General features: G+C 54.2%; 9 protein-coding genes across 9 annotated transcripts; 4 read left to right on the forward strand and 5 right to left on the reverse strand.

Moving 5' to 3' along the window:
* Positions 1-2,310: 2,310 nt before the first annotated feature.
* On the reverse strand, positions 2,311-2,607 carry IAQ61_000854 (uncharacterized protein; the record flags this gene model as incomplete). Its single annotated transcript, XM_066094846.1, has 1 exon — positions 2,311-2,607. The coding sequence occupies one exon, from the start codon at positions 2,605-2,607 to the stop codon at positions 2,311-2,313; it is 297 nt and encodes a 98-aa protein (XP_065955154.1).
* A 549-nt stretch (positions 2,608-3,156) lies between these two features.
* IAQ61_000855 (uncharacterized protein) lies at positions 3,157-3,999 on the reverse strand (the record flags this gene model as incomplete). The annotated part of the gene is made up of 1 exon (XM_066094847.1): positions 3,157-3,999. The coding sequence occupies one exon, from the start codon at positions 3,997-3,999 to the stop codon at positions 3,157-3,159; it is 843 nt and encodes a 280-aa protein (XP_065955155.1).
* Positions 4,000-5,366: 1,367 nt separating this feature from the next.
* On the reverse strand, positions 5,367-5,780 carry IAQ61_000856 (uncharacterized protein; the record flags this gene model as incomplete). Its single annotated transcript, XM_066094848.1, has 2 exons — positions 5,367-5,534; positions 5,604-5,780. Coding segments are annotated over 2 exons (345 nt in total), but the record flags the coding sequence as incomplete, so codon positions are not given.
* A 136-nt stretch (positions 5,781-5,916) lies between these two features.
* IAQ61_000857 (uncharacterized protein) lies at positions 5,917-6,574 on the forward strand (the record flags this gene model as incomplete). The annotated part of the gene is made up of 6 exons (XM_066094849.1): positions 5,917-5,919; positions 5,973-6,011; positions 6,064-6,097; positions 6,148-6,156; positions 6,212-6,312; positions 6,410-6,574. 6 exons carry the CDS (start codon positions 5,917-5,919, stop codon positions 6,572-6,574), a joined length of 351 nt encoding a protein of 116 aa, XP_065955157.1.
* Positions 6,575-7,101: 527 nt separating this feature from the next.
* On the forward strand, positions 7,102-8,603 carry IAQ61_000858 (uncharacterized protein; the record flags this gene model as incomplete). The annotated part of the gene is made up of 8 exons (XM_066094850.1): positions 7,102-7,292; positions 7,373-7,380; positions 7,431-7,663; positions 7,826-7,953; positions 8,005-8,239; positions 8,300-8,422; positions 8,479-8,513; positions 8,578-8,603. The coding sequence occupies exons 1-8, from the start codon at positions 7,109-7,111 to the stop codon at positions 8,601-8,603; spliced, it is 972 nt and encodes a 323-aa protein (XP_065955158.1). The 5' UTR covers positions 7,102-7,108.
* A 756-nt stretch (positions 8,604-9,359) lies between these two features.
* Positions 9,360-10,987, forward strand: IAQ61_000859 (uncharacterized protein; the record flags this gene model as incomplete). Its single annotated transcript, XM_066094851.1, has 2 exons — positions 9,360-9,689; positions 9,740-10,987. The coding sequence occupies 2 exons, from the start codon at positions 9,360-9,362 to the stop codon at positions 10,985-10,987; spliced, it is 1,578 nt and encodes a 525-aa protein (XP_065955159.1).
* Positions 10,988-12,014: 1,027 nt separating this feature from the next.
* Positions 12,015-14,147, forward strand: IAQ61_000860 (uncharacterized protein; the record flags this gene model as incomplete). The annotated part of the gene is made up of 3 exons (XM_066094852.1): positions 12,015-12,180; positions 12,235-13,680; positions 14,110-14,147. The coding sequence occupies 3 exons, from the start codon at positions 12,015-12,017 to the stop codon at positions 14,145-14,147; spliced, it is 1,650 nt and encodes a 549-aa protein (XP_065955160.1).
* An 825-nt stretch (positions 14,148-14,972) lies between these two features.
* On the reverse strand, positions 14,973-15,825 carry IAQ61_000861 (uncharacterized protein; the record flags this gene model as incomplete). Its single annotated transcript, XM_003841390.2, has 2 exons — positions 14,973-15,575; positions 15,634-15,825. 2 exons carry the CDS (start codon positions 15,823-15,825, stop codon positions 14,973-14,975), a joined length of 795 nt encoding a protein of 264 aa, XP_003841438.1.
* Positions 15,826-18,252: 2,427 nt separating this feature from the next.
* IAQ61_000862 (uncharacterized protein) lies at positions 18,253-20,366 on the reverse strand (the record flags this gene model as incomplete). Its single annotated transcript, XM_066094853.1, has 2 exons — positions 18,253-20,052; positions 20,151-20,366. Coding segments are annotated over 2 exons (2,016 nt in total), but the record flags the coding sequence as incomplete, so codon positions are not given.
* Between the last annotated feature and the right edge of the window lie 43 nt (positions 20,367-20,409).

Consider the following 20,409-nt stretch of genomic DNA (forward strand, 5'->3'; position numbering starts at 1 on the left):
AACTGGACGGGGGCCCACCTAGGCAAGCCACGGGAATGTCGAATTACCCATAGCCATGCACGCTGGGCATCTGCACAGTTCGAGTCACACTGCCTATGTATATGGGCGAGTCTAGTCGCATCTGACGCCCCCAGCTGTAACGAATCAGCCACTCTCTGAATAGCAAAGGGCTTGCGTGGAGGTGTACGGGTGGCAGTGACTTCTGACGTAGATTACTCAGGCTGGGATCTTGGGGGCTCCAGTTCGCTTCCGCATGGGACGACGCTTTCTACGGCAGCGGCTGGCGCGCCGCAAGCCGATTAGTATGTAATCGCGGATGTCGATGCGAAGCGAGGAACGGGTGGGAATAGCAAGCATGAAGCTATGCTGAAGGCAGACCTAAAGCCCGAGAGATCGCAAGTCGACGTTCGCTTAGACTTCTGTTTTGGGAAAGTGTGGTCAGTATATTTGGCACTTCCCCTGTGCGCACCCCAAGCGTCTTCACCCTCTCAGCTCGTTGTCTTGGAGGAAGCAGTGTCTTTTGACAACCTCACAAAAACATAAATGACCTCGAGAGTCATTCATCCAGCAAGCTCCTTCGAGGCCCCTGGCCCTCGCCGATCTCATTGCCTTACCATCAAGGCTCCCAACAGCTGAGTGCTGCCTGGCCTTCTCAGTATCTGGTCAAATGCAGGCTCACAGATGCGGTACAACACGCCAGACTTCGCTGTTGTTGCCGCTTCTCTCTATGACCCAGCTCAATGGAAGCTTGACATATGTTGACATTAAGCAAGCTGCTGCTTTGGCTGATAAGCAAAGTCTTGGATCATTGATGCCTGCAACACACCGCCCAGCATTACCTACCGGTCCTGACTGACCTCAGTCAATCGGCCATCACCGCTACATGATCCCATGACAAAGACGCGATTCGGGAGATAGTATCTGCCGAGATCCAATATTTACGTCTATTGAGCCTACGACCCGGCCATTGACTCCCGAAAGCTCGGTGCCCTGGAGGTGGTGTACACACATGTTGCTGGGGGCTTAGCTGCATGAGCCTGAGCTTACCTGTCAGGTTGCACAATCATGCAGCCCTATCCATATTCCCATCCTCTGGACCCACGTGGATTGAAGCGGTATGTCTCACACAGCCCTACGCACGACCCCCGTGTGCCTCCTCTGTTGTCTTCAATGAGCAACTATGCCTCTTCGTTTACTCGTGCAAGAGTCCCAACCGAGAGCACAGATGGTGCATTTATTTCAAGGTAACGACGTTGTTTCATACTTGGATCATCTTACCTCTGTCGCCTCTCCTGGGATCACTTGGCCCCTCTCTCCGCTCCTTGGCCGTCTAAGGCCGATTGCAGGCGTACCTTTGCTGCAGGGATTAAAACAACATCATCATGTCTTCTCGTTAATTCCAGAGTAACAATGATTTCTACATGAGACTATACATTGTTATTTGACGACATCTCAACTCCGCGGCTTCGCAGGCGATAGGCAACCAACGATCGCTCTCGACAGCCTGCTCTTCATCTGGTGATAGGTAACACATCACATTTATGCGCTGAGCACGACAGCAATGTTCACAATCATTCACGATGTGCCAACACCACCACCAGCACCACCATCCATATGCGGCCAGATCTTATACCAGTGGGCAATGGAAACTCCAGAGGTCTCACAGGAGTGACTGCAAACCAACCATGAGGACTGCGATGCAAATGGCGGCAACTCCATATCCAGAGAGTAAGAAAGTAGCCAGGATTGCACAGCATCACAAGCCATAAACTCAATCATTTCAACCTAGCAAGCCGAACCCCCACCCCACCGGTCACCAAAAAAACAGTCAGAAACAACCCACTCAGGGAACCAACCAACACCCATCCCATGGCCCTTTCCACACAACTCACCACACCACCCTTCCCACCCCCGCATCTCACGCATCGTCCCTACACCCATAATGTATATCGCACACAACTAAACGGTAATATGTAGACCACACCGCTCCCCCCACACATCCTTGTCGTCTCACCTGCATAACAACCCTTATTCCCCACAACAGAGCCGCGTCTTGGCTTTTTGCATCACCGTAGCACAAGGCATGAAGTGGGGAGGAGGGGTGGAGGGGGACGTAGAAAGCAAAAACAGAACAACCCCACAACCCCGATCTACTTACACATCGCCCCATATCCACTGACCGGAATCTCAGCAACATCTGGTCCCAAAGAAAGCATACCGACCCTAACGCCTGTGCTTTTGTATCTGCACGACTTGGCCGATCAGCGATTCGCGTCTTGTACCACGGCTCACCGCTCTCGTCGTTCGTTGTCAGTATACGCCGCTTCGCACATTGAGTGTATCTGGACTGGGAACTTGCGGTCTGGGCGTGCGGTCGGTGCTATATCTTGGGTCGAGACGGCTGGACACCAGAGCCGCTTGTTTCCACACGCGCGCGGGTGGCACGGCTGGGTGTGGTCTTTGGGGCTCCGGGGTGGCGGTAAGATGGGATTCTGGCGACGCCTTTGCGGGATTGACGCGTGGGATCCTAGTGGGAGAAGAGAGACCGGTCATCTGTCGGCTTTTCGGATTTCGATGGAGATGATTGCGCTTTGGTCCGTTGGGCATGATAAGGATGAGGCAGTGTAGTTCAAGTCCATAGGTCAATCTGCTTAGTGGTTCTGGTACGTTTCTTTGATAAATGTATACAGTTTCATCTGCACACACCACATCACATTACATCACATCACGTCACCTCAGGCTTCAACTTCAAGAGATATCTCTAGGGAATCTAATAATGTCACATAGCATCCCATCCATCCCTTCGCACATTACACTATGCCGCATTCCACAACACAAGCCGCAATCCCACTCATACCAAAAAGTTTATGTACCCTGATATAGGGGGGTAAGCACTCGCCACGCATTTCTGGACGCTAGAGGGATTGACACCAACAACGAGTAAGAAAGCTGCGAGAAAAAGACGGAGCGAGAAAGAAAAGAGTACTACCATAGCAGGAGAGTAAGGGGTATAAGCTATCCCAGACCAGTCCCCCAATCGTCCAGTCCCAAACTCCAATTCCGGTTCATGAGCTATGACCCAACCCGCAAAGAAAACATGAAGAACCGGGTAAAAGAAAAAACCCTTCCATGACCGATGCCGCACTAGCAAAAAGTCTACATCAACACACCCCAAGTCACGCCCACTGCAACGCCTACCCAGCCCACCCACCCAGCACCAGTTATCCTGCCTACTCCGCCCTCCACATCATCCTCGCCTCCCGGCGCCGTCGTCCCCTTGGGCAAAGTCCCATTGAGCACCAGCGTGCGCGTGCCATTAATATCAGACACGGTAGCCAGGCTCTTGTTAAGGGCGGCGTAAGAGCCATTGCCGATAAGGTCAGCGAGATACTGCTGGTCCTCGTTTTCGTCGCAAGAGCAGACAAAGGATTCCTGGCAGAGGCAGAGGACGGGGAGGGATTGGTTTTGTCCGGTTGGTTGTTGGGTTGTCTGACGGATGATGAGCCTCCTTTTGTTGGTGTTATTGTCGTCGTCGTCGTTGTCATTTGCAGACGCGTTGTAGAACCGATAGGGGTTGTTGTAATAATATGGATAGCAGTTGTATAGCCATAAGCCAGGCATAAGACTAACAAGCACTAGCGGCGCAATCAGCGCGCCCGCGACCAGTCCTCGTGGCGTGCGTGCACCGGCGCTATATGGCACTGCTGCACCCCCGCCGTAGTATCGCCCGCTGCCGAAACTGCGCGCGGGGCCGGAGCCAGAACGTGTAGCCCCGCCGGCGTTGGAGCTGGAGGATGTGCGTGATGAGCTGCCGCCGCGGGAGCCGCCTCCGGTGGAGGAGCCGCCTGAGGAGGAGCCACCGCGGCCGCCGCCACCTTTGCGCCGGGCGAGGGCGTGGGAGGGGGAGAGGAGGTCTGCGGGGGCAGGGTCGGGTATTGAGGTGCTTGAGGTGATTTGTGTGGCGAGCGCGAAGAGCGCGAGGGTTTCGAAGAGTTTCATGCTTAGGGATGGGTTGTTGTTGTCAATCTAGTGCGAAGATGGGTTGGGTGGCGATTGTGGTGATTTCTTTTGGAGACAGATGTGTCTGTGTGATGATGATGTGTTTGCGCAAACGCTGGGGGTCAACGTTTGCTGTTGAGGTTGTCGAGGAAATGGGTTTGTTGTACTGTGTGGTGTGTGTGTTGCAGGTGGTGTGGTTAGGGAGGAGGTTATGACGTCCAACAAACCTGGCAAGTGTGATAAGTAGCTATGTCTTGTACAACTTGGCGACGACCCGGGCAGGAGCGTGGGATCTTTTAAATCTTCAAGTGGATTAGAGGTACTCTAAGGACCTGCCTGGTTGCACAGCCCTGCGTCATGCATCAAAGAGAAAGAAAAGTCGTGTCGTTGAGGGCGAGCGGCCTGAGGCGAAATGAGCAGTACTCTAGTAGTACTGCTATACTCCACAAGGAGAGTCTACTCTACCTAACTCTAGTACTCAGCCTTGCAACGCCACTCACTCTACTAGAGTGGACGAATCCGCAGAGATGATGCAAATGTACCTGTGAGATTTGGTCATCCACAGCCAGTTCCACGGAGATGAAGGCGTGGCTGGTGGTACTCCTAGCATGACCTCACATGACGTCGATCGGGCGCTAGGCGCTAGTGCCAAAGCTTCGCCCGAGGGCCCCATTCTGCCATGGTAGGAGGAGAATACGCCTAGGTGGACGGCGACGACCCCAATGGAAACAGCGCTGACCCGGTGAGTGCAAAAAGCGCAATCAGAGAGCCAGCTTGGGCCGGTAGCCGGCTGCTTCGCCATGATACCAAAGTCCTCTGGTTTGCCGAGTACACATTTGTCCTAGGCGAGACCATGGCACAATACTACTGGAGGCCTGGAGTCAAGCGACAACTATATGGCCGTGCATACAAAGTGTTGGTAGCACATTATTGGCATGTGCTAAGTATCGCCACTGCTAACATGTACTGTTTTCCCTTGGCAATTGTACGCAGTCAGAGTTGGCATCGGTATGTGTTTCTTCATTCGGTAGACTTGCCCAACGTCGCACTGATTGAGCTGCATACAATGTACTTCTCGGACAGAGTCCATTCTCCATCCTTGGTCTTTCCAGAAGTCATTTCTTCACATCGCCCCGGCCGCTGGGTCTCGAATTCGGCCTTCTGGTGGTTTCCCAGGTGTGGGTAACGAACCGGTGGCGCAGCAGGGCACGTCGTGGGCCTTGGGCATGATCACCAACTCCACCTACACTAAGTACACAGCGCAAGAAGAACAAGGGCACGGGCACACTGTGGCGGTGCCTTTCTCTAGTCTTCACCGGCCATGCTCGCTGTCATTGCCTTCCAGCAACACCATCGTCTGTTGATTATCATGACCCTGATCCCCCTCCCTGCTCCGCTGCCGGGCCCCCGCCATCAGACACGGTCTGCAACTTGCGGTATTCCTGCTCGAGCTCGCGCTGCATTTCAAAGTCGGCCTGTCGTTCGCGCTTGATCCGCTGTTGCTCAAAGTCTCGAATGACGCCTGCGTGCATGGCCTGATGTAGATATAGATGTTAGAGGCAGTGAACGGCGGTGAATGGCCTGGTGCCAGGGAGCGGACATACGGCTTTGTCCTGCTTCTGCCCAATATGCACAAAGGCGACGGTGGCAATTGTGCCTAGGAATGCTGCCGCTAGGGTGATCTGTGATGCTCGAGACATGGTAGAGGCTCTGTAGATTGTGTTGTCGAGTGAATGGAGGACTTTTGACGTGTTGGAACCTTTTCGGAGGAAGCGGCGGAACTTTGGGCGGCCTCGGCAATAGAGGAGCTTAGACCACCTTGTGTGCCAAGCTATGCGGCTCCATCATGCCTCTCCGCAGCTCTAAGCAGGCACCTTGTGATAAGATAGCTTTCTCCACACTCCAACAATCCTCAAGATGGTGAGCCTATACAGACTTTCCGAAGCTGCATCTTTGTACTGACACCATCACAGTCCGCCCAAAACTCTGCGGGTATCCAGACCCTGCTCGATGTAAGCCCCACAGCCCACCAGCCCACCTCCGCGTAGCTCACACAGCATACAGGCCGAGCGAGAGGCACAGAAGATTGTCCAGCAAGGTAATGCACCTCTCCAAGTATACCTATGGCTGATTACTGACGTAATACAGCGCGAGAATGTAACGATGCCCGACAAACACCCCGCTTCAAGATACCTCTAACCAATATCTCTAGATCGTACGAAGCGCGTGAAGGACGCCCGCAACGAAGCACAAAAGGAGATTGAGGACTACAGGAAAGAAAAGGAGGCAGAGTACCAGAAGTTTGAAAAGGAGGTACGTGGGATCATAACAATCACCGGTGGAATACAGAATACGTGATAAGCTATATAGAGGGTGAAGTTGGATCTGGACAAGGCTGACAGATTCACAGCACAGCTCAGGCAACCAGAAGGCAGAGGAGGATGCAAAAAAGGAGACCGATGCCAAGGTCAAAGAGATTGATGAGCTGGGGAAGCAGAAGGGAGGCAAGGTTGTGGAACAGCTGATTGCAGCGGTTGTGAATGCGCACCCGGAGCCACCGAAGAAGCAAGACTAGAGGCTCCGATAGTCACACAAGCGCTCGACAAGTACATAAAAGAGTGCGCGAAGGGGGGTGTCTGGGGATCTGGTCTCGAGCCTACGTTCAGCTCAGAATGCCCGACATGCAAATTAATATATATGCTCATTACATGGCATGAGCAAATCCGCACTTGTGGTTCAGAGCAGCGGATCGAAATGCCTTGTCTATGAGGCAAAGTCTTGTACACAGTGCCGGGTCAAATCTGTAGTAACAATACCCCAGTCACCAGGATGGTTTTAACCCCTGATACTATCGGTAGTTGCAAGACTGCGCTGCGGACCACCTTTGCAGAATCTCCGGATGCAAATCACTGTGCAGACCACAATGCCATCAGCGTGACAACATGCATGGAATAATTATTTTAGCTATGGATAGCTATTCTCTACTGCATGTGATAGGAGGTCGTATAGGTCATGAATTACGTCACATTGCGAACACGAACCGCGGATGTTGTTCCACCCCCATGCTTCAGCACATTTCACACACTACACACACAATGCGCTGCACCCAATGATACGCATCTGCACTCGAGCGACGCTTCGCTCCCCCCAGTCAACTATCACATTACCACTACTGCGACGAGCATGGGCATTCCGCCAATTCAGCATCTCGCCATGTCGCAAAGAAGATCCACGATTTCAAGACTTTGGTCGCGAGATTAGAGACGAGTTCGCGGTATTGCGGGATGATTACAGTATGTTGCGTTTCAAAAATGGAATAAAAGAATAAAATGTAATCAAGTGAAGGACCTACGCAGATACTAACTCGATTTAGAGGCACCTGTAAGTCCATCTATCTCCAAGGAACCCAGTCTGTCTTAACGTGCCTACAGAAAAACACAATCGTTCTTGCACATGGCCTCCTGGGCTTCGATGAACTTCGCTTGGCTGGAAACCTCATACCGGGGATACACTACTGGCGGGGCATCACAGATGCATTGGCGGCCAAGGGGATCGAGGTGATTGTGGCTGCGGTACCGCCTAGTGGCAGTATTGAGGCGAGATCTACCAAGTTGGCAGAGAGTATTGCGCTCAAGGCCAAGGGGAAGCAGGTGAATATCATTGCGTATGTTGATGCCATCAGAATCTCTGGATAAGGGTAACGCTGACAATTTACAGACACAGCATGGTAAGATGCACCGGGGTTCTCGAGAGAAGACTTGCTGACATTGGCTAGGGGTACTTATTATGCAGCTCTCCTTTGATGGACCGTACTGAGCAACGACAGTGGCCTCGACTCACGATATATGATCAGCCAACTCCGACCCACGGATTTCAAGATCCTCTCCCTGACCACGATTGCGACGCCTCATAGAGGTTCTACATTTGCAGACTACATGTTTGAGACGATTGGGCGTACGTCCCAAACCTATCCTCACTTTCACAACTCGACTAATCCAACCATAGCACGCCGAATTAAGCGCATCTACAAAGTCCTGGAGTACTTTGGCTTCGAAACTGGTGCCTTCTCCCAGCTCACGGTCGAATACATGAAGAACACCTTCAATCCTAAAACACCAGATGTACCAGACGTCAAGTACTATTCTTATGGTGCTTCGCTGGAACCAAATAAGTGGTCGGTGTTTGCGCCTTCGCATGCCATCATCAAATCTACCGAGGGTCTCAACGATGGTTTAGTCAGGTATGCCTTGAAGTTTTGTGAGTTGTCACTTGGGCAGGTAGTGTGCTAACGTGTGCGCAGCGTATACTCGAGCCAATGGGGTGATTACAAAGGCACACTGATTGGGGTCAGCCATCTCGACTTAATCAACTGGACCAACCGATTGAAGTGGTTCTTCTGGGAGCTTACAGGCAGCAAGCGGACGTAAGATTTGGAGAGCAGGTGGTGCAGACGACATGATGAGGCTGACTTGAGACTAGGTTCAATGCGATAGCATTCTATCTTGATATCTGTGGTATGTACTGCTATCAATCTGGTGGAGCTTTGCGTATGCTAATCATTGTAATTCGTGACTGCAGACATGCTTGCGAAGGAAGACCTATGAAGTTTTGCCAAGAGCGACCCAAAAGTGCGGATGAGGATAATCAGCATGTGTACGACAAGAAAGAGATATGTTTCAAAGGCACTGTGGTGCAGGCTGAACTGATAGCATGTTGTGTCTGTGGTAGCTGACTGGTGCTGACCCGAGAGTCGAGACCCGAGATGCTTCAGCGCGGCTGGGTTTGTGGCTGTGCAGAGAGTCCTCCGAATTCGGAGACCATGGCTTTCCAAGGTAGATGTACACTGTGCAATTGAATTCTGGGCTAGGTGCCGTTGGTGTGAGTGGTGTCTTGTGTGGCCCAGGAATGCAGTTGTACACGTGTATTGGGGGGGGGGTAGTTTCTTGCATTTTGGTAGCAATGTGGAATGACGTTTTGCGGGGAAGTCTGAGCCTGAAAAGTCCCGCCGACTGTTCCGCGTGCGACACTGCCAACAGCCAGCCTGCCATCGCAATCGCTTTCTTACACCATTGACACGCGTTCCTGGGCTTAGACGTTGCCTGGACCAGCTTGACCATATACACAGTGCACGGCTGCTGGCTGACAGTCAGTCGAAGGGATCAGCTCCACCCGTCCGCGATTTCCCTTCAAAGCCTTGACATGTTGCCTCACCTTCACGGCCACTGCGACTTTCCTTTCACCTGACACGACGCGTCCATTGCATTGCCTAGGACAGGCAAGACGCATACATCCAGCCTCCTAAACCACAAACCAACAACTCCACACACACATTTATATACATACACAATACGAAGACCAGCATGCTCGTATCTATAGCGCTCGAGCATCCCCACGAGCACTACACCAATCTCGATCTCATCCAGGGAAAAGTGTTCCTGCGGGTCCCAAGCCCCACCAACATCAGCAGCATCATTGTGAAGCTCGAAGGCGAGTCGCGGACCAGGCTGCTCGCACCAATACACCCAAACAGGCCAGACAAACAGCGGCCGGTGCTGGAAGTGCACAAGTTCCTGTATAAGACACAGGTCGTATGGCCGACCAACGTGCGCCCAGAGGATCTGCTGTCGTCCAACTCCAAGGCTAGCTATACCATGAATTCGGGTACCTTTGAGTATCCGTTTCAGTTCAAGGTGAGATTTGTGCTTTGTCTTGCTCTTGAATGCTCGCTCATGAAGGATAGATACCCCTCAACACCGTCTGCCAACAAACCAACAACCCCATCTCCAACGTCTCCTTCTCAAATACCATTCCCGAATTCGCAAAGACTCCGACCCACCACATCAAGTCCACACTTCCGCCTTCTCTCTCTGGCTTTCCGGGGGAGGCAGAGATACGCTACTTTGTCAAAGTCACCGTCAACCGGCCTTCGTTGTTCAAAGAGAACCCGCGTGCCATTGCAAACTTCACCCTCCTACCCATTGAGCCACCAAGGCCAGAAAAGTCGGATGGCGAGGCCTACGCAAGACGGCAACACCAATTCCTCGAGAATGCACCCAGCGTAGCAGCAGGCAAGAAGCCAGGACTATTCAGCAGAAAGAGCTCGTCGCTCAGTCTACCACCTTCGCCCTCTATACCACACTCGCCCACTGCAGGACCAGGAAACAGCACCATGGGTCCCCGCGTGGCCATTGATGCCCGTCTGCCCAACCCGGCCATCCTCACATGTAACCGAGACCTGCCGCTTCGCCTCCTCATCCGGAACGCCAGCGAGCGCAGCAAAAACATCTACCTCCAAATGTTGCAAATCGAACTCATAGGCTACACCAAAGTGCGGGCCCATGAAGTCGCCCGGACCGAGTCAACCAGCTGGATCCTCTGCTCCTTCAGTAACATGGCCATACCCATTGGCTCCCCGACCGACGCCATCGACACGGAAGTGCCCGTGAACCCAGAATACTGGTCCGGCAAGCCGATCCCCAACACGGTGCCCCCGACGTTTACAACCTGCAATCTGAGTCGCTACTACGAATTAGAAGTCCGAGTAGGGATCGGCTATGGCAGCTACGAGCACGGCTCCGATCAGCTCGTCGTTTTACCTCTGCGGCTCCCCGTCAAAGTCTACTCGGGCATTGCACCGCCCAAGGCTCTACTCGAAGCCGGCTTTGCCGTCCCATCCGCATCCGCACCGCCCCTGCCGCCCAAACTCGGTATACCGCCCCAGCAGAATGCCTATGCGCAGTCCCATACACCTAACACGCCTACACAGGGTGGGTTGCATTCAGCACCACCGTTTTCGGGTGCGCCCCATGCACAACACAGTGCAGGTGGTGCTGGAAACCCAGATGGGGAGCCGTATGAGGACGCGCCGCCGAGTTATGAGGATGCGGTGGGTCAGGATTTGCCGCCGATTAACGGGTATAGGGGGAGCTATGCGCCGCCGGCTGTGGAGGAGGGGGCGCAGAAGTGGGGGGACGAGAAGAGGAGGTAGCGTAGGCGTGGAGGGAGTAATTCTTGGTTTATGGGAAGGGAGGTCTGGAGGGGAGTCGCTGGATTGGCGAGTTGGTTGGTCAGACGGAGGAGATGTGTGTCGATGGGTGGGTAGGTGGTGACCAGATTGTTGTTCTGTCCTGTCCTGTCCTGTCCTGTTCTGTGAGTGGTGCAAGGGCTGATGTTTGCGTCGCGTCCCAGGACCAAGTAGAGTATGTCCCTGTTCATTTTGACCGACATGGACCAGGTACGGCACCGGCTGCTAATGGATAAACAGCCAGGCACATTGATTAGGAACAAAAGACCTTTGTAATCCAAACAAACATCGATCCTTGTTGTGTTCCTCGAATCGCGACGCGTCTTGGCCTGGACACTGCCGCCACAACAGCCACAAACTACCTAGGCCAAGCCCCCCACCACGCGCCTCCAAACCCCAACCGGCCTCACCGGCCTATCCTTCTCGCCCAGCCACAACATCCCAAGACCAAGGCTGGACGACTACTGCACCACATGCATCCCCCGTCCCGTCCAACACCTCATCCCATTGGCCCTCGACTCTGAGACGTTTCGAGCCAGAGTGGGGCTGCGGCCGGGCGGTCGAATCGTCGCGTCAAACACCATAAGTACACGCTCTCCCACCGCGATATGGTCGTGTTTTGCTGCTCCCTACTCTGGCCACAAGTAGAACAGCCGGCCTACTCTTGTACGAGCAAGACGGCCACTTGTGACTCACACTTGCAGCGCATGCGGGAAACATGGGCACCCCGCCCACCCGCTTGAAGAGAGGGCCATGTGGGGTTGGTGGATGGGTATGGATTGGGGATTCATGGTTTCCTGAGGTTTGCTAAAGGATCGCTCTGCTCTGCCTTATTTTGAATCTACTCTTTTTTTTTATCACGTCCGAGAGAAAATCTTTCACTGTTTTATTGGACACCTGAGATTGCAGTGAAGTTGCGACGCGCACGATTGACGACAGAATACTAGATTGACAATTGGCACTTGGATGCGACGACTACGACTGCGATATCATGTATTCTCAACGACCACCGCCACTGCCTCTGCCACTGAAACGCTCATATTCGGGTGAGAGCCACAGCAGTCGTGGCAGCGCGGCGACAACCGTCTCGCGCTCGAGCTCGAAATTGCTGTTTGGAGAGATTCCATTGACGCCTGCGACGACAGTGGATGGCCGATGTAAGATGATATCCTTTTGCCCATGCGCGCTGTCGCATTGTTAACGCGATGAAGCAATCCGCTCGAATGGCTCCATCTGCAACTTGGTCCTATCGAACAGCTCAGTCTTCTTGCGCTTCTGGCTAAACGACCAATGTCGCGACAACCTCCTGGAACACCTGGGACCCCAAGACCTGTCCAGCTTTCGTCTCGTCTGCCACGATTTCTCGTCCAAGGCTGCCCCACGCTTATTCGAGGCCCTCGGCGTCACGTTTAAACCCTCGTCCTTTTCAAAGCCGGCGCGCATGGAAGCGCTTTCACGGATAGGACGACACGTCAAGACCTTCACCTTCCGCATGCCCCATGGTCCAGATACCTTCCTCCCACCCCTCATCGACCCCTTCACCGGCACAGAGCGACAATTCCTCTATGAACCCCAAATCCAAACCCCCCAGCCCGGCCCCTCGGCAACCAAAGTCCCAAAATACGGCTCCTGGGAACTGCAAGACTTGCTGGTAAAGCAATACCCCCCGCTCTTCCACGCTGCCACAAACGTCCCGGCTTTTGTCGCCGCCTTCTCCCACCTCACAAACCTCACACACCTCACCATCTCCTGCCCAGGCTCCCGACACGCGCCCCGACACCGCCGCAGCGCAGTAGACTACGCCCTCATCTCCCTGCGCATCGCCGTCGAGCGCGCCCCCTTGTCCGCACTCTGTTCGCTTTCCCTGCAGCCCATGCACCCCGGCGGTCTCCTCTACTTGCACCCCATGCACGGCTTCGGCAGCACGCCCTCGTCCGCCAAACGCTGGGCCCAGATCCGCTCCCTCTCCATGACTATGGATTGCATCCCTTTATCCGACGCTGTTCCCTTGTCTCCGCGCTCCCGCGCTCATTCCCTCGAACACTTGCGCATCCTCCACGCTTACCTGCGCACCCTGTCGCGCCGCCTCACACGCCTATCTTTCCGCTGGCTCGGCGCCCGCGGCCCTTCACCACTCAGTCTGGACACGGATACGGCAACGGAAAGAGAAACAGAGACCTGCATGCTAACCCCATCACCACCTCACCACCTCCCCGATAAACCAACCCACCCACACTCCCCTACTAAACCCGCACACCCACCCCGCCCCCTCCTCTTCCCTGCCTTACACACCCTCACCCTATCAAACAGCACCTCCACCGCCCCCCAAATCGCTGCCTTCATCTCCGCACATGCGCGCACGCTCGTCGACTTCAATTTCGAGGCCGTCACGCTCAAGGTGGGGGATTGGGATGATGCGTTGCGTCCGTTGACGCGCTTGACGGGCGGTGAGGCGTGGATGGAGTGTATGGATGTGCCGGTTGTGTTGAGGGAGGGGGGGCGTGGTACTGCTGCTGCTGTTGCTGGTGGTGGTGGTGGTGGTGGTGCTGCTGCTGCTGCTGGCCAGGACAGCGCGGGCTTGAGGGTGGGAGGGAGGTTGGATGGCGAGGTGCTGGTTGGTGTGGATGGAGGTAGGGAGGCGAGGGAGCGTGCGTTGAGTAGGTGGTTAGGGCGGCCGAGGGGGGTGGTGGATGTTGGGGGGAAGAAGGGGTGGGGTGGGCGGTTGGCGCGGTTGAGGACGGGGTGGAAGACTGGGGGTGGGGGGGTGATGGTTAGGTAGTGGTTTTTTTTTGTCTTTCTTTTGTTGTTGTTTTACTTCAGGGGAGGTAGGCGTCTTCTTCTTCCTTCCTCCTTCATTCTTTTCCCGGTATCTTCCCCTCCTTTCTTTTTTCCCCATCCCAATCGCTCACAAACTCATGATGTTGTTTCTTCTACGACGCATCTCTCATGTCTCATGTCTCACGCCTCACGCCTCACGCTCCTCCACGACTTTCACGTTCTCTTACGCTTTATGCCTCTTACGCCCTCGACACGGCAATTTCTTTTTCCTTTCCTCCTTTCCTCCCTCTCACCCCGCTACACCCTAGGCTACACAAAGTACCACGACTTCACGACTACGATTTAAAAAAAAAATACTACAGTTGTATTGATATTATGTGTGTATATGTATGCTGTTTGTCTTGTTTGGGGGTTGGTCCTGATGGTGGAGAAGGAATGGTGGATGGCGAGTGGTGAATACTCAACATTCAACATTCAACATTCAACACTTGACGCTTAGCACTCAACCCTAGTCATCAACGGTATACCGTGTAATACAAATACTAATACTAAAGCAGAACCTTGGTATATCTATACGTATAAGTCATGACAATCCACGCCATGCCCGTCTCATTACCTGGCGCAGTGCAGTCTACACCACAGGCTACACCACAACACAAACCGCCCAATCTACAACAGCATCCCAGCAGAGCGTGTATGAAGCGGGGCAGCTCATGTCACATCGCGTCAATGTGTTCACTTGGATAAAAGGCTTGGGTACGACTTGCTAGCATATTCATTGTCGGGGCTGCGTTTACAAGTGCATCTCCATACATCCGTCCCCAATCTCATCCGTCATCCATCATCCGCCATCCGTCATCCATCCCCATCTATCCTCCAGGTAAGTCGGAGTCCATCCCCCATTCCGATACCCCTTGTCTGTATACATGTGCCACAACGCATGCAGTCGGCAACTAAAAGAACCTCTTCATAGGCACATTGCAAGCCACAGTGTGAACAAAAAAAAATCCCAGCCATGGCCATTGTGAAAAAAGGAGCGGCGGGGTGCGGGATAAGCCGATTTCGAAAAAACGAGATCGGAAAAAGAGAAAAAAAAAAGTTGGTGGTCATGATCATAATATGCACAGAAAAAAAAAGAAAGTTTGGGTTGGAAAACATGGAAACAAGTCATCTAGGAGCGGATGACGACACCCTGTCTCCGTGTGCTCTTCTCCTCGTACACGTACTCGTCCTCGCTGGAGCAGTCGCTCGAGTCATCGCTGTAGCCACAGCGTGCACCTCCACAGTCCAACTTGACGCGGTCGCCGGCGCGCGTGATACCAAAGCGCTCGCACGTGCAGCAGCTGCTTCCAGAGCTGACGCTGGACGGGCTTGAGCTGTTGGTAGAGCGGGAGGTCAGGGAGGGCACGTCGCTGCCGCTGTCCTCGGAGTCGTACTCGCTGTCGTCGTCTTCTTCCGAGGACTCCTCGATGCTTTGCTTGGCGAAGCGGCGGTTGAGCTCCTCGAGCGTCGTCTTGTCGTATTGCGTGTTGATGACTTGGCGGGTCTGGTGGGGACGCTGGGGCTTGGGGGCGACGATGCGTTCGGGCGACATGCCGCGGCCTTTGGCGACGGATGCGGTGGAGACGCGGCGGGCCTTGCGGTCAGCGGAGGAGGTGGTGCTTGACTTCTTGGCAGCGGGGATGTCGATGATGTTGAGTTTGCGACCGGTGGTGGGCTCGGTGGTGTGGTCCTTGGCAGGGTCGTGCGAGACGTGGTAGCCGTCGATGATGTACTATTGGTGGGCATATTAGCATGCGTGTGTGATGATCAATGTTATGGGTGGTACGCACGTAGTACCAGTATCGTTGGCCTTGCTTCAGGGTAGCGCCTTGAAACTTGAAGGTTCCGACCCATCCTCCCGACTTCTTGGAGTCCTTGGAAAGGGGAAGTTGACCTTGGTAGCCGTCCCATGAGCCGAGAAGGTGGACGGTCTTGCAGTTGGAGGAAGTGCGGAGAGTGAAGTTGAGTTGGATGGCGGCCATTGTGAATTGTTTGTTTCTGATTCTTCTTCTGTGTTTTGAAACGGTGATATTATGATTTTTCTTTCTTTCTTGATTCGTTGCGTCGCCCGGGCCAAGCTAATGGATAGACGTCTGGAATTGCTGCTGGAGCTGTGGTGCAAAAGGTAGTATTGCTGAAGGGTTCTGCGAGTTGTGCGTGGATTGTCGTGTTTTGGTTTTCAAGTTTGATGTTGAGCAAGTAGAGCTGTGTATTACGTGTATGTGGACCGGCCACAAAAAAGGATGAATTGAATTATTGTAGGGGGTTTGTGAAAAGGGTTGCGGTAGTATAGTATTGATTATTAGATGGCACCAGGCCTGGGAGAGAGAGGAGGGGGAAGGGGAAGGGGGGTAAAAGAAGAAGATAAAAACGACAACACAACAGCTCTGAGAACTTCACACGCTTGCTGAAGAAAAAAAGAAGAAGAAGAGAAAGAGGGCGGGCGGCTGTGGCCTACTTATCTTAGGGCACAGCATCGCACAGGTAGGCCGGGGTTGGATTGGGGTAGCCAAGGAGTGGCAGTAGATTTGCAGGTTGCGTTGGGAGGCTATGGCGGATTAGGGTTGGGGGAGTGTCGGTGGAGACGGACGGGATTGATTGCTTGTGCAGCAGTCAGCAGAGGGAGCCGGATTTGCCATGTTCAAGTTCATGTTCGCAGGGGGAGCAAGGTGTGTGGTGTGTTGTATGTGGAGAGGGCCAGTCTATTGAAAGTTAAGTTGTGCAAGTGAGCGCTTGATGGAGTGGTGGGAGTGGTGGACGACTTGGATGTGTGTAAGCCGGACGCTGTCGGCTGCGGGCTCTGATTGGCTGCACGGGGGCGGGGAACACGAGAGCGGGGCAGTGGAAGGCGCACGGGCTTTTATTCTTTTTGTTTGGGTAGAAACACGGGGCCAATGGCAGCAAAGGCCAGGGCAGGCCATGTGACGACGAGCTTCTTGTCACACTGCATCCATCCCTCCTCCATCCCACTACTCCATCCCACTACTCCATCCCTTCCATCCCTCCCTCCATTACTCCATCTATCCACAATGACAACTAACTTGGCCCCTGTCCCCCCAGCGACTGACAGATGCAGAGCAATTAACTGCGTCTAGGCCACCCCAGCACCCTCCCCCATCAAGACCTATTTACAGCCATTCCCTGCCCTCCGACCGACTCGACATGACATGTCACTCCTCCATCCAATCACCACTCACTCTGCAACCCAGCCCCCTCATCGGCCATCGACCATCACATAAATTACCCAAAAGAGGTGCATGGGCGGCTAAAATGTCCAAGGTGGCTTGCATGGACTTGAACCAACCACAAGCCCCTCACCACCAAACTTGCACCCGTCCCATCATTGATCATGTGCACTCGACAAGGCCATCTCCGAACTTGCAATGTACTACTGAATGATGGCTGCATTCGTGTGCATGCTGCCTCGTGAGAGCGTCGAGGAAACCCGGTCAGGTGGTGGTGGATGATGCCATGGAGGTAACAGTACAGTACAGTCACCAAGGAACGAACAAACCAAAGACACGAAGATTGGTGTATACAAGTCTCACAAACACTTCAGCTCCTCAGGCACACACCCAACACGACAAGACAGGTCTTCCCCAACACCCACCACAATCTCAGACAAGCAATCTGTGACCCGCAACCAGCAAAACCCAACCTCCAACCTTCCAACCTCACCACCACCAACCCTACCAGAAAAGTGTACGTACCACAGAGACCCCACTTCAAAGAAGAAAAAACCCAGGGTTACACATACCGTACATGCCGTAAACCCAGCCATGCAGCACAGTCGTGCAAATCCTAATTGCCGCCCCTCGCTTGGGCATACTGTACCATACCATACCATACCATACCACGCCACCTCTACAACCCAAACCAAAACAACCACAGATTCCCATTCTGCGTTCGGCACCTTTGCGCCTTCAATGCGTTGCCATATACCCCGTAGTACCAAAAAAATCCACCAGGTGAGGGCGGAATCTAGTGTCCGGTGGCGAGAAACGTTGCTCGTGCGTAAAGTCTCGTATGGGTAGTTTTACTGTAGGCGCCGCAGGACCTATTGGTGATTGTGATTGGGTGACTGGGTGGAACTGTCATGTCTACTACTAGGAGTACCCACAAGGCATGCATTCAAGCCAGAGTCCGGCTTGCCCTTGGTGCAAAAAGACATGTACACACTCACACATGCACATATGAACCCGCTCATATCAGCCACCCTGTAAGCCGTGCATGCAAGTCTGATAGTGTACATAGCAAAACCCATGGATAACAAGGCCGACTTGGCCATTACTCTAGTACAGTACCCCACCACTGTAGTCCCCCGACTCGCCTGACCCCACCACTCGAGCAGTAGTAACCTAGTAGTCATCAGGACATCGGGCAAGCATCAACCATCCCAGCCCACCCTTCTAGCCCATCATAAACAGACTCTCAAGCTCCTCTGGCGTCAGCGTACTCTTCCTTCTTCTCGGACGGCCGCCAACCCTAGTCTTCACCGGGGACCGTGGCGGGCGCTTCGCACTCCTGGGCTCGGCTGCAAACCCTGCGCCTGCCTCACCCGCCTTCTTCACCGGACTGGCGGCCCTGACGGCGGCTGATTCCGCTTCTGCCTGCACCACCCTGAGTTTATCTTGCACCGTCAGTTTCGCCGACGGCTCGTCTGGGTGTGCTTCGTTGGAGAGGCGCTTCTTTGTCTGCGTGAAGTTGTCAGAGTCAGAGCGGTCGAGGGGAGGGTGGTAGTCAGTCGAGGATTCGAAAAGGGGAGAGGAGGAAGGTGAAGAAGGTGAGGAAAACGTGACTTTGCTGGCCATTTTCATGATCCGGTCCGCAAGGCTGTCACAACGTACATGGCGTGGTGTGCGATCGTCGCGCCCTCGAGGCTTTGCTGCTCGATCTTGTGATGGCGGGGCTTTGGTCGGAGAGCTTGCGCCACTGGCTTTCTCCGAGCCTACCAGGTCAATGCCTGATGCGTCTGCATTCTCATTCTCGACTTGCGATGGCGTGTTGGGTATCGATGCCGAAAAGGCTACCTTTCGAGGAGATCTGCTAGCTGACGCGTTGCCGTTTGTTTCGCGGAGCGCAGCTGCATTCGCTTGCCGCTTCAGTTTGAACTGGTCTTGCTCGGCATCGGGCGAAGAGGGTGCTTGCCCTTCTGACTCGACGTCGGCGGCCTCGTCTCCTTCCTCATTGTTGCTCTCGTCCACCTCGTCGTCGAACATGGAACTCCCATCTTCTACAGCCTCCTCATCCTCGTCCATAGAGGCCTCACCTCTTTCCTCGTGATCGAGACCCATGTCGAGACTGAAGCCCATCTTCAGTTCGTCAAGGTTGATTGTGTCTCCGTTGGTCATGCGCTTTCGCCACGAGTCCATGAGCATAAAGGCCTCTCGCAGACGTGCTTCCATCTTCTCCCAGCCTGCACGTAATCGGAGTATCTCCTCCTCACGCATCTCCACCTCATCCACGGCCACAAAGTTGGGGTTGGTCAGCAGATTCTTGAGATTGTCCAGCACCGTGTCCATGTCGGTAGCCAGAGTTTCGTAGTCTGTGGGCAATGCCTGCATCATGCCCTGCTGTGTGTTTTCTTCCTCTTCGCCAATCATCGAGAGCCCTTCTGCTCCTGCTTCCTCTCGCGGACTCTCACGGTCTGGCATGCCCTGCAGCTCCCTCAGCGTCATGAGTGTGTTTCGCACAAGGCCAATCAGACTGTCGTTTTCATCACTGAGGCTCTGGCTTAACTGTGTCAAGAATTCAGTCGTTTCCTGCTTGAGGCTGTATGCGGGATCGTCCACGTCGGGCGCATCATCGTTGAGGACGCTGGTAGAGCCGGCCAGGCCTAGGCTGCCGGGGTTGATGGTGATGCTCGCGCCCACCAGCCCTGTCTTGTTGCCCCGCTGCTGGCTGGTCAAATGCGCCTTCAGCCGCTGAATCTCTCTGTCGCGCTTGCGCACGTCGTTTGTGCAGCTTGTGCGGACCTGCTCGACCGTTGTCTTGAGGCGCTGCATCTCGGCGCGCAGTTTGCGGGCAGACGACTCGGCCGTCTGCAGGGCTTTGCGAGCAGACTGCTCTTGCGCCTGGGCGAGGGACAATTGGCGCGACAGGTCAGCGTTGCGCGTGTGCAGCTTCTCAAGGGCCATTGTCTGGCGCGTCGACTCTGCGCGATGGCTGCGCAGCGTGTCGGCCATGGACTCGCGATATTCCTGGTCGCGCTGTACAAGTTTGGTCAGCCTGTGGTGCCCTCTCACCCCCGATATTTCTCCTCTCCTCTACAAGAAGACACTCTAAATGGGTAAATGGAGATACACACGTCACGCTTCAAGATCAGGTCGTGCACCAGGTTGATGATCTGGGCCATGGTGGCTTCCTTGCCGCCCTCGCCCCTCGACGGGTGGGCAAACTCAATGGGCGTGCCATTGCGTAGCAGGCCGCGCGCAAGCAGCAGATTGTTTATGTACGTTGCCGCCGTCTTCAGATTGTAAGTCTCCATAGTGGACCGTGGAGGAGCGGATGTGTTTGACGGGGCCTAATGACGCTCGTTGTCGACTTGTCGTGACGCTGGCGACGCT

Source organism: Plenodomus lingam, assembly GCF_022343315.1.
Source record: "Plenodomus lingam strain CAN1 chromosome Unknown contig_11, whole genome shotgun sequence".
Classification (NCBI taxonomy): domain Eukaryota; kingdom Fungi; phylum Ascomycota; class Dothideomycetes; order Pleosporales; family Leptosphaeriaceae; genus Plenodomus; species Plenodomus lingam.